At 36.2% G+C, this 15,103-nt stretch overlaps 1 protein-coding gene across 5 annotated transcripts in view; it reads right to left on the reverse strand.

Annotated features, from left to right (window-relative positions):
- Window positions 1–2,858: 2,858 nt before the first annotated feature.
- The window catches only part of LOC122631106 (acetylcholine receptor subunit alpha-like), a 126,954-nt gene continuing 114,709 nt past the window's right edge, over window positions 2,859–15,103 (reverse strand). For all 5 annotated transcript variants that reach the window (XM_043816381.1, XM_043816379.1, XM_043816382.1 and 2 more), the window contains 4 exons: window positions 9,007–9,153; window positions 8,137–8,295; window positions 5,266–5,515; window positions 2,859–4,711 (listed from right to left, as the gene is read on the reverse strand). In XM_043816381.1, coding sequence (XP_043672316.1) covers window positions 4,520–4,711; window positions 5,266–5,515; window positions 8,137–8,295; window positions 9,007–9,153 — 748 coding nt within the window. In that variant the 3' untranslated portion in view covers window positions 2,859–4,519. The remainder of the gene's footprint in view (window positions 4,712–5,265; window positions 5,516–8,136; window positions 8,296–9,006; window positions 9,154–15,103) is intronic.

The following is a 15,103-nucleotide window of genomic DNA, read 5'->3' on the forward strand; positions in this document are numbered from 1 at the left end:
CTCTACGTTCACGCAACTCACTTCGAAGACGTGTTGTAAAATGACGATCGTGATCCTCTCGTTTTATCTCCTTTGCCGAATCAGAACACGGATGTCGATCTGTCTAATCGATGAAAGAAATTTTATAATAATTAGTCCATTTCTATCTTTATTTTTTTCTCGTTTTGTAGTTTCTGTCAATGAAAGAGTGCACGCGTTTTTCCGATGCGTTTCTTTCTTCTTTCTTTTTCTTTTTCTTTTTTTTTGCTTTATGCTTTTTAGACGCTTTTTTTGTTGTTTTTCTATTTTCTTTTTTTGCTCGTTCTTTCGCTTTTCTCTTTATTTATCTTATTGTCCGTTTGTGTCGCTCAATGTTTTTTCTGCGTTAGATTATTATCTTAAAATTGTTTCTTCCTAATGTTGTGTTAAACTTAAAAAGAAAAAGAAACAAAAAAAAAAAAAAAGAAAAAATCACTTCACGCTAGATTTATCTGTACAATTCTTGCGTTTGAAATTTTAGAGATAGGATAACATGATTCTTATGGTGGAAATGAGATTCGTGAGTATGCTTCATTGAACTTTTGTTTTTTTTTTTCCTTTTCTTCTTCTTTCTTTTTTGCAAACATCCGCGTTTGATCGCTTTTTTTTTTTGGGGGGGGGGGGGGGGGGGACTTTCGTCATTTGAATTCAATAAAAATCGACGCTCTTTTTTTTTTGTTTTTCGTAATCGTAATCGATAGTATAATCGTAATCGAAGGGTCACGAAAATCGATCACTGTAAAAGATCCATGACATTTGTTACTTAATATCGTTTATCGTATCGATACGATCCGATTTTTTTGGTGGAATAAATCGATACTTTGTTTTTCTTTCCTTTTCTTTTTTTTTGTTTTTGTTTTTTTTTTGTTTTTTTTTTTTTTTCATTTTTTTTCACTCTTCATTCGACAATGGCGAGACAGAGACAGTGAGAAAGAGAGGGAAAGAATGCGTATACGCGTGACCGTATTAATGTATGTGTCTGCAGTGAACGATTTTTTTTCATGCAAATGATCCCTTGGATTTGATCGATTATAAAAAAATTCCAACCCTTTTATAGCATGTACTCGACTTACAAGGTATTGTTATTTCCTTTTTTTTTCTTTCTTTCCTTCCTTCTTCCTTCCCTTCTTTCTTTTTTCTCTATTTACACGTTATTTACAACTTAGCGATTAATTAATTACTTTAATTAATTTTTTTTTTGTTTCTTGTTTTCTCTCATCTCTCATTTTCTTTCTAAAATATCTAAAATCTAAGTGCATGCCTCTCTCTTTTTCAAACGCTCGGCTCGTATTTGTGAATTATGCTTCCGGGACGGGAATCTAGATACGAGGACAATTATTTTACATTCGAATACGTGAAAATCGATGATCGTGATCTTGTTGGATGGGATTTATACGATCTAGAATTTAAGAACTAGATTACTCGTCTCGGAAAGTTCTGTTTTTATCGTCGTCGTTCGCGAAAAAACACATTGTCGTACTTAATTATAACGAGTAAGTACTTACATGTCTCATTATCATAGAAAAACGTGTGCGCTTTTGTCCTTTTTCTTTTTCTTTTTTCCCTTATCTTTTCTTTTCTATTCCCTTCCCTCTTTCATTATATTTCTTCGTTCTTTTCTAGCGATTTAGTGCGAAGTTTTTAAGTTCGTCATTCGTTTCCCTCGTTTTCTTTTAACAGGAGAAAGAGAGAAAGAGAGAGCACTCGCGGTCCTTGGAAATCGATCTATAGATCGCATTTCTTTCGTTTTATTCGAGTTGCTGTTCGCTGGACGATTCGTTAGTTTCAGGTAACTTTTTCATCAGGTGTTTTTACGCTCGCCTTCATCGCCTTCTCCGCGCGTAAGGCGATTAAAATGGGCAAAAAAAAAAAAAAAGACAAAAGAAGAAAAAATAGAATCAGAAAAAAGGGAAAAGAAAAAGAAAAAAAAAAGAAAGAAAAGAACTTGTGTCGATCGTCCTCCATCTTTTTTTCTCCTAACTCTCTCAAGGAAAATTTTCTTTCGGTCGTTCGCGATGAAAAAATGAGAATCACGAGAAAACATTTTTATATATATATATATATATATATATATATATATATATATATACACACGTACACTAAGTATTGGCAATGTTTCTCTGAATGGCAGTAATTATGAAAATCGATACCGGTCCGTTCTAATAAATGTTAATTATTTACAATCCTGTGTTAACAACGCACCGTTTGACACGGATGCACGAAAACGTTCTCTTACAATTAGCTCATCTCATTCTCGTTAGGTTCGGAGCCCCGCTTTATATATACGTTTACGTACTCTGATTTACGTACGTACGTACGTACGTACGTATATATAATTGTATAATGTATATTATATATGTATATGTATACTTTGAAACGTCGGAGAATTAGATGGCTTTAACTCGCGTCATGTTTATTCGTTCTCTCTCTCTCGATATTCTCGAAAATGTTATTCGAAAATTTTTCGAAATATTACGAACGAGTTACGATCGATCGTCAATAATCATTTATTAACGATTGACAAAACACAACGTTGAGAGTTTCACGACGAATCATTATTCTTCGACGGGTAAAGAGTCACATTCGTCGACATAGGGCGAATCAGTCCGCTCTTATCAGGCATAACTAACAATTATTATAAATATCATAAATCACGATACAATAATTTTATCATACATATGTTTCCTTATGCGTGTAATGTGTTTTATTATAATCGTGTGCGCATTCACGTACTACATCGTCGTACGTCCATGTTCTTTTATGTATCACTCTCTCTTTTTAAATGTGCGTGTGTGCGTACGTATTTGTGTGTGTGTGTGTGTGTGGTGTGTATGTCTGTGTGTTTGTGTATGTGATCAGCTAAAAAAAAAAACAAATTATGAACGACGACTCACTGTGACATCGACCACGAAACTACGGTATTGAACAACGGTAGTGAACGTTCGTTCAATTTGTCTACAACTATCAGCTTTAGAATTCGTATGCTTTACTTGTTCTTACCGTACTATAATCGGTTATCTTTACTCTAATGCTTGCTTCGCGCATTGCATCCGATTCGTTCTTTCTCTTTCTCTCTCTTCTTTCTTTCTTATAAAATACGAGAACAAGGAATAGTTATATTATCTTGCACCGCGATTATCGATATAAACGTGAGAGATTTCATTGATATCGAAAATTTATCCTTTCTTTGCTTTTTCTTTTTTTTTTTTTTTTTTGTTCTTTTTAAATCGTCAAAACAATAAAGAAAATCGCGGTGCAGCTCGTTATTCTTGTCTCGATTATTTTCTTAAAACGTACGATATACGTAATATGTATGCTTGCATCGTATATATGTATTTATTTATGTATTTATTTATTCATGTATAATTCGTACAAACGGATACGTCCCTAAACGTTTACGAGAATAACCGGATACAGTTGAAATGAGTTACACCCTATTGTGTTCGTGTACAATTACAACGAGCTAGCTAAGTCGTGTTATACAATATTGATTTATTTCTAATATATATATATATATAATATAATATATATATATATATTAATTTCTCGTGTGTCGCGCGTGTTTCGGCGTATAAAACATAATAATCATTAACGTTGGAGTCCGTTTATCATTATCGCTTCGTCCTCTCGTCGGATTCTCAAAAGCGCCTCCTCTCATCGTAAATCATTTCTCGGGGAGACGTCGAGAACAATTGGTAGAGCGAGATGACACTTGTGGGCTCGCTAATATAATACTATAGTACCGTTTAAAGTAGCTCGCTGTTAATTTACTCGAATAATTAAGTGGCAGCTTCGTATTAACGCTTTACACGAGCACGCTACGTATAAGTAGTGATACGTGTCTCTTTCTCACCCTCTCTTTTCTTTTCTCGTATAATTATTACTATTACTATCGAATAGTTTATTCGTCATTCTTCGTCATCTTCTTTTTCTTTTTCTTCTCTTTCTCCTTTCTTTTTTCTTTCTTTCTTTCTTTCTTTCTTTCATTTCTTTTCATTTCTTTAAATCAACGCTGTCATACGTACCTCGCGAGAAAAGTAGAATTTCCATTCGATGGACGATGATGGATCCTGCGGATCGATGGATCGAATGTGTTTGGAAATGGAAGAGTACAAAATGAAAGGAATGAATGAAATGAGTGAGTAGTAACTGCGTTAATGAATGGCAGAGAGAAAGAGAGTACAAAAAGAGAGAAAGAAAGACAGAAAGAGAGGAAGAGAGAGAGAGAGAGAGAGAGAGAGAGAGAGAGAAAGTTCACACGTGCGGATGTGCTTCTCTCGCGTATGGATGTTAGTCACTTAAAAACGTTCCACAGTTATCGTCGTTACGTTCGACGATAAATCGAGCCCTATCGCCGTAAGAAATGGTGGAGACCGAGGATCAAGGTTGGAAGATATTTCGGAGACTCCTAAAAGGCCAGGAAGGAGAATCGACGAAGTCTACCGAAGTCTACGTCGTCGGCCCTTTAGTTTTTCTCTACGGTGCAGGGCTCGGGCATGGACTATTGGGGCGGACACTTTACCACTGTCGTCGTTGCGAATTCACTGAATTTCTTGTCGATCGGGACACGATCGTCGTACAACGTTGGTGCTTGTAATATAATTCCAGCTGTGCCGACCAGAACGGCCAGTGTGAAGATCCAAAGGAATAATCTGTCTAGGACCATCGCCACGTATTTCCAATCCTCCTTCACCTGTCGAACATGAATTTTATCATGAGAGAATGATGTCATCTCGAGATCGATCGATAAGATGGATTTTCGTTTTTTTTTTTCTTCTTCTTCTTCTTCTTCTCTTTTTTTTTTTTTTTTCAATTAATATCGCGTTAGATAAGCAAACAAGTCGTATTTCTTTTCTTTTTACAATACATTAGGATACTTTTATGTTGTAGCTGTTATAGAAGCTATAAGAGCGTCGATCAGAGCGACGATAAAAGAAAGCTGCTCGTCGTTATTTAAACTGGTCATCTAGCAAGCGTCGTAGCTCTCCGCACGTTGCTACAATGTAAACACTCCCCATTGTAAAATAATAGATCGTATTTCTTACCCTCCGCTCTTGATCGTCGTAGATTTTATCGTTTGTCACAGCTTCCAACATAAACGTATCCTTTAAACGTACTTTGAATTATATCGAGTTTTTATATTAATAAGTGTTAAAGTCTTGAAAGACGATTTTGTAATTTATCATTACGATTCGTCGTTAATAGTCCGACATGTTGGAAGATCTCGCGATCGATAGATTTTCTCACCTTGGTTGAATCCTCCAACATTTTGGTATGTTCCGCGATGAATCGTACGCAGATACAGGATCTGTGAATTTCCGGTGGGCAACGTGAATGTGAAAAAGTCGGTGGATTTCTTAATACCGGACTTTTAACCTCCTCGATTCCTGCCTCGCCAGGAACCGAAAGATCCTCGCACTCGCCACGAATGGGAAGGGGTGGTAAAGGTGGTCCATGGATCAGGCAGCTTCCACCGAATCTCGCACCGTCCGTTAGACTTTTTTTTTATATTTGTTTGTTTGTTTGTTTGTTTTTTTTTTTCGTATTTTTTCCCGTTTTTTTTTTTTGTATTTTTTTGTCGCCCAAGAAATAACAAAAAACAGAGGATATATTATTAGCATTATTGAATTAATATCCTACGTTCATGTTGATAGTAAGACACTTTTGATTCAGCGATACTACTACGCACGACGAATTATTATTTATTGGGAAGGACAACGTTTATTGGTCCTCCAAAAGCAATTAATTACCATATAATCTGATAATCGTTCTTTCGTTAAATTTTATAGAGGCAATATATTGTTATTCAATAACGTTTAATAGATTTTATCGATTAACCATGAATTTCAATAGAAATTAAAGAAGGTATCGCGTGAAAATCGGTGAAAAATTTCGCGACTCGGTAAACCGTTGTTCTATATCGATCGATATTATTGAGCCACCGATCGATACATCTATCACGGTCTTCCTTTTTTCCTAACCAATTTCATTCCCAGTGAGAGTTCTTTAACCGTATAGATAACGAAAGTAAAATGCACGTTTTTTTTTTCTTTATTCTCTTTTCTTTTCTTCCTCCTTTCTTTTTTTTTCTTTTTTTTTTTTGGATCGGGGCAAAAAGATCCCGCGGGAAATGAGCGTGCGACGAGTGTTGTGTTATTCTTTTTATTATAGAAATATTTAATATAGTCCTTTCTTTTTTTTTTTTCTTTTTTTTAATTCGATCGATTATCACGCATCATTAATGAATGTTGCAAGCTTTCATTTTTTGTTTTATTGACGCGCTCGTGCTATCTATTCTCGTGAAAATTTTTTCGCGCGAAATTTTTTTGCCTTTCTATCTTTTTTTTCCTTTTTCGAATTTCATCGAATATTTTAAAGCGATCACCGAAAGTTCTATTAACGGATTATTAGAATTGTAAAATTGTCAATTGGACAGTTTCATAATTGTGAATTATTTTTCAAGTGAATATATATCTATACGTGGAATATTTGATACGAAGTAAGAATTACGATCGTCAAGGGAAAAAGTGCCGACGGTATAGATCTTAAAAAGAAGACATTTTTTTTTTATTCCTTTCCTTCGTTCCCATCGAGTTTCTCCAAACGTCGTAGAAGTTTGAAAACACGTTACAGCTTTCTTTTTTCTTTTTTCATTTCTTCCTTCTTTTCTTTTTTTTTTTTTTTTTTTTCTTTAAGGTAGCAGTAATATCATATCGGCAACGAGAGACTTCTACGTAGAGAAACTCGGTTCTCGGTTAAATTCAAGTCTGAACTTGGTTCACAGTGGAAACTCATAACTTTGTTAAGCTATTGACTCTTCGATTATTAAGTTTCCTTGGATATATCGAGCTTCGCGTAAACTGCTTTATACTGGGGGATAATCATTTCAATAGGAAAGAAATTAACGAAGTTAATAGAGATACTCTGAGAGAAGGTCAAATTGATAGGATATAAAAGAGAAAAAGAGAGATTTTCTAGTCTCTCGATCGACTACTATTTAATAGCATTCGCATAGTTAATCGAATTCGTTTGGTTGCTAGCTCGATTTTCTCGGTGCTTCGAAATTTCGAAAACTACTTTTATTTCGACGGGAGCGTGTTTTCGATAGCATCGAATTTACGCTGTCGAGTCCATGGGAATGAAATTGAATTTAACGTCCCATATGGGTCGTGTTTAATAGCTTGGCAATTTAATTTCGATGATCGTTAAAAAAATTTTTCTGACAGAAGATTGGAAATAATAGTTTTGATGCGGCTTTAGTTAACAAGTGAAGCAGAAAGAAAGAGAGAGAGAGAGAGAGAGAGAGAGAGAGAGAGAGAGATATTATATTTTCCATGTAACCAACACCCCTGTTAATCGTATAATGCGCTTTAGAATCAACGAATGCCCGAATGTCTACAGTAATATCTTTAACAAAGAGTAACGTAGATATGTATGTGTACATTGTACATTGTACATATGTACATACACATACACAGATGTGGAACCGATTTGAACAGGTTCGTGTTTGCAGTCGATGTGCACGCGATGGTTGATACTATTCCAAACTATAACCACGAAAATGATCACGTACGTTGCTTTGCACTCTCGATCGTGAGATTACCAGGAACGGAAGGTGTTGTTAAGTATTAAAGACGATGGAAGAAGATTGAAGAGGATGGGGATCCTTTCGTTTGCAGAGTAACAATTAAAAAAAAAAAAAAAAAAGTACAAATTTTTGTTCGTAACTGGTTAAATTAAAAGGAGGGGAAGGCAAAAGAAAAAGCAAAAAAAAAAAAAAATAAAAAAGAAAACAAAGGGATGGAGAAAAATGAAAAAGGCAAAAAAAAAATTCATCTCGTTGAGAGATGAATAACCGGTTTATTTTAAAAACTCCATTCGTACTCGTTGAATATAATAAAAGTTTCCGAGTTTACTCCTCTCGTTCCTTTACTTTCCGAATCGAGCCTACTAACACGGCTGATCTAACTCTAATTCTCTCTCTCTCTCTCTCTCTCTTTCTCCCTCTCTCATTTCTCTCTTTCTTTTCCGCACTCTCCAAACAATTATTAGCGAAAGACTCGAATCTATCGAATTTAAGAAATCATGAGGAAATTCTCAATGAATCTTCCTATTTACCTCGAAGGCGAGAGATCCTCTTTGGAAGGTGGCCGACTGTGGAACCTCTTAGGTGTAAAATGTTCCTCGCTCTCCTCGTGAGTAGACGGATGATAAGGGTAATAGCAAGTCTTCTCCTTCCCTCTTACCGTTCTCATCAGTACTCTGCCAGATGTGTACCTGCGATCAGAAAGAGAAAGAGAAAGAGAGAGAGAAAAGGAAGGAGAGAGAAAGAGAGAGAGAGACAGACAGACAGACAGACAGAAAGAAAGAAAGAAAGCAAGAGAGAGAGAGGAAAACAGAGAAAGGGACGAAGAGAAGAAAAGAGGAAACGAAAAGAAAAGGAGGGTAGAATGGGGAGAAGAGAGAGAGAGAAGAGAGAAGAAGAGAAGAGAAGAGAGAAAAGAAAATCGTTAGAAAAGCAAAGGATTCTGTAAATACTACTTACTAGAGCGACTTTGTCCTCGCGAAAGAAGAGAGAGAGGAGAGCAGGGAGAGTGACGATGATGAACGTGGCGATTTAGAAAGGGGAGAGTGGAGGGACGAAGGAAACGAAGGAAAGGAGTGAGAAAAAGTGCAAGGGCAGCCATTATTCATCATTAAGCGTACAAATCTCAAAGCTTCCTTTAATATTTTCCTTTTCCGTTATTTATCCTTTCAAATCTCTTGCTCTCTCTCTCTCTCTCTCTCTCTCTCTTTCTCTTTCTCTCTATCTATCTATCTATCTATCTATCTGTCTGTCTATATATCTATCTATCTATCCCTTTCTCTTTGACATGTTTTCTTATAGTCCAATTTCCCTTACACCCTCTCCCTCCTCCCTTCTCCTTCTATTGCGTTGTCATCTCCGGTGATCGATCGATCGCTACGTCGCACGTCTTGCTTACTTACCTGTTCGTCTCGAATTTGTACATAGGTCTTCTCATCACTAATAAACGCGGAAGAATGTGGATGAAGACTCTTTTCACCCATGGCGCCATCTGATGCGTTTGCGGTGACCGGAAGTGGACGTTAAGGACGACGACGGTTACGCATATACTGTCAATTACAATAAATATCGTAAATAGTAAGTTCGATATTATGATATAATAATTTAGCTTACAAGTTAACTTTTCACGTCTATTACGCTTTACTTAAAAAAAAAAAAAAAATCTTTTTTCTTTTTTCATTTTGTCTTTTTTTTTTTTTTTTGTTCCTTTCTTCTTTTTTTCTCTCGATTGGCATTGTTACGAAGGAATTCATAAAATGATGACTATCTCCTTCTTTATCGTTCTATCTTTCTTATACAAACTGTTTCCAAGCGTCATGGAATTGAAGCAGGGTCGAACAATGGAAATCAATGGACCATTGGCATAATACAGACATTCCGTATCTCGCCCTAACTCGCTCCTCTCTGGCAATTCCGCGAATTGATCGTTAAGAGGTCGACCGGTCTTCTCTCTTCGAGAGAAGAAGAGCCAAGGCAAATTGCCATAAGGTATAACCGAGAATGACTGGTAAGGAAGGAATGTAAATCTCACGAGACCATTCATAATGGAGCCAGCCATTTGCCCATCGGAGGTCGTTGCTCTTTTCTTAAATGGGAAGGGACAGCTTCTGCGATTTAAATTACATCGACACTCTTTCTTCGAATCGATTTATCGAATCGTGATCCATCTTCCAAGTCAATCCCTTCTTATTCTCTTATCTCGCTCCTTTTCTTTTCTACTCTTTTTCTTTTTTTTTTTTTCATTTCTTTTGTATTTTTTTACTTTTTTCTTGTTTCAAGGAAAGAACCGTTTTCTTTTTTCTTTCTTTTCTTTCCTCATCGTCGTTATTTCAATCCTTACGAGCATTATCAAAAAGGAAAAGCATCGTTTGCTCTAGCAAGTTTTTTTAATATTATCCTTCGCGTTTAGGGATAGACGGAGAAAAAAATTGATGAGAGGGGAAGGAAAGAAAGAAAGAAAGAAAGAAAGGAGGAAGGAAAGAGAGAAAGAGCAAAGGGAAAAAAAGGAAAAGAAAAATATAAAAAAAAAAACACGTGTTTCACGTCGACGTATAAATTAGTAAAATACAGGCGTCTGGAATGTAGCCGTGCCACTAAACGTTATATTACCTCCGTTGCACACCAAAATGGTTCTATAGTAATGGAATTGCGTTATTACCGCAAGATTTAGCTGCTCGTAATTTCGAGATGGAGAGAGGTAGAAGGAAAGGAGAGTTAAAAGGAGGGGTAACCTACGTACAAATTGGGCTCGAAGCGAGAAAGTAATTTCTCTCGTTTATCGTCATGCAAAATACATTTGCCTAATGTAATATAATATAATACAAATGAAAATGAAAGATTTATTATTTAAGAAATTTATTAAACGCGCGACCATTTCTTTCCCCCTTTTCAAGTGGTCTAATCTAGTTCGAGGATTAAGATCAAAGTTTATCTCCTTCTTTTTTCACTTTTCTTACGTTTCTTTTTCTTTTCTCGAAGAAGTATCATTCATCTTGAGAAGAAGAGTCTCTGGTAGCTTCGAGTTTTCGTTTTACAATTCAATGCACAAGCGAACTGAGTAGTTTAATACTCGTTATCTACCAGCCGTGTTCGTATTATTCTATCTTAATTTACATTTAAGAACTATAAGCCGTTGCCTTGAAATTTCGAGAGAAGAAAAGCTTGTCCGGACTATAGATACCAAAAGGAGGGAGGGGAGGGGGCGGTTGGAGAAGAGAGAAATGCTTCTCTTCTTTGCTAAGAAAACGCGAGGGATTAGATGGAGAGGACCCGCTCGATGTTGCTTGCCTGTGCTTGCTGATTAATGCGTCGTACCTCTTTCAATGTTTCCACTGAGGAAAATTTAGAAGTTCTCGCGTATCAACGAAACAGCAAACACGTCAAAAGCCTTACATATACATCATCGTCGTATAACCTTTCGTCCCTCCATTAGTAAACTGTCTCTATAGTTGCTACGTCATATATATATATATGTGTGTGTGTGTGTGTGTGTGTGTGTATGTATGTATGTATCATATACGAAGACAAGTATTTACTTCGTCCGCACGATATTTTTCTTGCTTTTAATTTCTTTCCACGAGGATGACTTTAGCACGTCTTCATTCACAATTTTTATCGAGGCCATTAATATCTCACCTTCTTAAGAAATTTCCTTCAGAAATTGTCCTTCGTTCATAATTACTTTCGTGTTTCGTATAAAATCTGTTTTTCCTCTTTTTCCTTTTCTCTCTCTCTCTCTCTTTTTTTTTTTTTTTGTAATAAATTTAGTCTTATTAATTTTTGTATCCTTTTCCTTTTTCTTCTACTTTATTTTTACAAAAAAATTTCAAACACCTCGATAAAGATATAAACACTTTAATCACGAGGAAGATATCAAGAGAAGACACCTTTTCTATTTGATCTTTTTCTACTTTCTTTCTTTTTTTTTTTTTTTTTTTTTTATTAGTACAATTAAGGACTTCAATAAGGGAACACGAAGAGGAACAGCTTTCGTTGGTGCAGAAATTTCCAAGAAGGTCAAATAAAGTTTGATCATTCGAGTAGGTACGTTCTTTCTCTTCCTTATTTTTCTTCTCTCTTACTCTACTCTCTACTCATTTTACTCTCTGTCTCTATTCTCTTTTCTTCCTCGTGATCTTTCTTTTAGAAAACCATTCTTTCTCCATCTCTATCGTGTTACTTCGAGCGTACTTTTTGCAAAGCTTTTCCGGTGGACCTCCGGATACTGCGGGAAGCGTTCTTTTCTTCATGACTGATGGGCGACGATGATGAAGCGACTTGGAAATTTGTAAGAAGGCGATTCTCCACCATGACGTAGGAAATCCGAGCAAAAAGAGAGTAGACTCGATCGAAAACTTTTTCCTGCCAAGGCTCCTTTGAGATTCCAGTTTCGTTCTTCGATAATCCTTTCTCTCTTTCTCCCTCTCTTTTACTCTTTCTATTTCTCTCTCGTCGAATCTCATGCATGAAAAAACTCTTTTATTCCTTTTTTTAAAATGTACGTTCGTGTGAGTGAAAGAGTGAGAGAGAGAGAGAGAGAGAGAGAGAGAGAGAGAGAGAGAGAGAAAGAGAGTAAGGGAGAAAGATATAGAGATCGTGTATGTCGACGAATACGTTTTAAATAATCGATTATCCGGCACGTGTTACGAGACATAGGATTGGTGCTCACCCGCATCGTCCAAAAAACAGTCATTCGCAGAGGATCTGTCCATGGCAGAAGAAGGACATTAATCGATTTGTTCGAATCCTTTGACCTCTCTTGGAAACAGGATCGTTCGTTATCTATCTGTTATCGAAAGGCAATCGGATAATTTTGCTTTTCTCTCTCTCTCTCTCTCTCTCTCTCTCTCTCTCTCTCTCTCTCTTTAGTGGGAATGACTTAAATCGATTCGTTCGCTTTTTTTCTCCTCTTTTTTTTACTCTTTGTCTTTACATCGTGGAAAAATGTATGTTCTTTCTTTGTTTTCTTCTCTCTCTCTCTCTCTCTCTCTCTCTCTCTTTTTTCCTTTTTTCTTTTTAATTATAAAAATTCATTAGATTTATTTAGTAGTTCTTTCGACGTCGAAAGGAGAATGAAATATCGAGAAGCGGATGGATAATTTCTTTTCTTTTTTTTTTTTCTTTTTTTCTTTAAGCCATTAGGTTACAGCGGAAAGATTTTTCTTTTGAAAGTAGATTAAAAATAAGATATATATATATATATATATATATATGTAGATAGATAGATAGATAGATAGATAGATAGATAGATAGATAGGTAGATAGATAGAGAGAGAGAGAGAGAGAGAGAGAGAGAAAGAGCGAGAGACAAGCGAAACGGCGAGAATTGGCAGACACAAAAATCTCTCGGCGAACTTTGTCGTCTCTTCTTCGTTTTAATACGCCGATCGAGCATCGTAATGGGCCCGGTGGCTAACGCTCGAGCTGAGTTTCCAACTTGTTTAAACTTTCGACGCGGTCCTATCAATCGCTTCGAAAACTTTTCCTCTTCTATCCGAACGTTTCCACTCTTTTCTACTATCTCCTTTCTCCCTCGTTTCTATATCTACGTTTCTCTTTTTTTCTAATTTTTTTTTCTCTCTCTCTCTCTCTCTCTTTTCATTTCCTCCTTTTTCACGTGCGTTTTTCTTCCTTTTTTTCTTCTTTTTCTTTTTTTTCTTCTTCTTCTTTTCTTCCCTCTTTTTTTTCCCTTCCTCTTTCATTTACGTAGGCTTCTCATCTCGCACTCTTCCTCACAAATAGAACCTAGAAGCTCTTCGAGCCCTTTTCACAATCCTTTCCAATAGTTCCACTCGATCGAAATGACACGATTAAAAAGTTCGATACACTCGAGCAACACTATTCATTCTTTCTCTCTTTCTCTTTCTCACTTTGAAAAGATGGTCAAGTACTTTCACGACGTTTCTTTCCCTGAAGAACGTTTTTCCGATAATAATTCATCTTACTCTTTTATATCATTGAAAAAGTCACTAAATACGTATTCTATCTCCGTCATTGTGATATAACTGTAATCGTCGTAATTGCAATATTTTTATCCTCCACTTAAATTTTTTAGCGATGTATCTTTCTCACTTTTTCTGTCTCTTTCTGTTTCTCCTGAGAAAGCTTCCAACGTTCACTTTTCGTACTCTTCTATCGTGCGTGAAACATTTCCGTTCCTTATATTGTTGTTTCGTTCGTAAGAAAATTATTATTATTATTATTTTTATTATTATCGATAATCTTAAAGGAAAGTTTTCTTAAAGTGAAACTTTTTAGAAATTCAAACTTTGGACGTAATTTATGTAAATTTAATTAAAATTCTTGACAATACGTAATTGACACCATGAATGAATTAAAATGATAAATTTGAAACGATCTATTCTAGAAATATATACATACATACATACATACATGAATACATACGTACGTATTTATATATACATATGTACATACGTACTTACGTACACACACACACACACACACACACACACATATATATATATTAGGAAAACTAGCTTCAGTCGACTGTATATTTAAATCTACCAGAAATAATCGCGATTTTCTTTATTTAAATCGACTCCCTCTTTCTCTCTCTCTCTCTCTCTCTCTCTCTCCCTCTCTCTTTCTCTCCCTTTCGTTTCTTGAACAGTACTTTACGTAATCACCGTTTTCGAGAGTTCGATCAGAAACTGTCACGAAGGGTTGTTAAAGCTTTCTTCCATTGTTATTCATTATTCAATCGCTATGTACTCGACATCTCTTCGAACGATAAGCAAGGAGGTCGGAGTGAAAAGAAAGAAAAAAAGCAGAGAAGAAAGAAAGAAGAGAGAAAAGGAAAAAAAGTAATGCAACTACTTGTTTAATTGTGCCGATTAGAAGCGAGGAATATTGAAGATATGAGGATGATATGAGGGATGTGAATCGGAATTTTTTGGAGATATCACGAGACGAGATTTCGGACGAGTGGTCTGGTCGAGCGACATTTTCTCAAGTAGAAAGGACGTTTTCGAGATAACGATGGATTTAATCTTTTCCACTTGAGCAGATCTGTCGGCGGAAGGTGGCTGATTACGGCCGCCGCACCACCCTCTCCTCCTCCCCCCCACTCTTTCCTCTCCTACTCCCCACCCTTATCCTCACCCTCAACCTCTCCTATCCCATTCGCGTATAATCGTAAAGGAAAATGAGAGAAGCAGAAAAAAAAAGTACCGGCGGAGGAATCGATCCGGTTGGCGCGTTCCATTTGAAAGTTAAATCGCGTTCAACTTGCAAATCGTTTGCCTCGCCTAGAAGAGAAGTGGGCGGAGTCTTCCTTGATTACTTGCCGCGCGGCATCTACCGATTGAATCTTAATCGGGAACGTTCTCTCGTTCGACTTCAATATTTCTTGGTCTACCTATCACCACGCCCATCCAGTTTTACGACATTGATATTATCGTAATTAAACTATTTTTCTTGCCTTTTTCTTTCATTCGCAGCCCTTTTTTTTCTCTTTTTCTAATTTTTTTTTTTTTTTTT

The sequence above is a fragment of the Vespula pensylvanica genome, chromosome 8, assembly GCF_014466175.1.
Source record: "Vespula pensylvanica isolate Volc-1 chromosome 8, ASM1446617v1, whole genome shotgun sequence".
Taxonomy (NCBI): Eukaryota; Metazoa; Arthropoda; class Insecta; order Hymenoptera; family Vespidae; genus Vespula; species Vespula pensylvanica.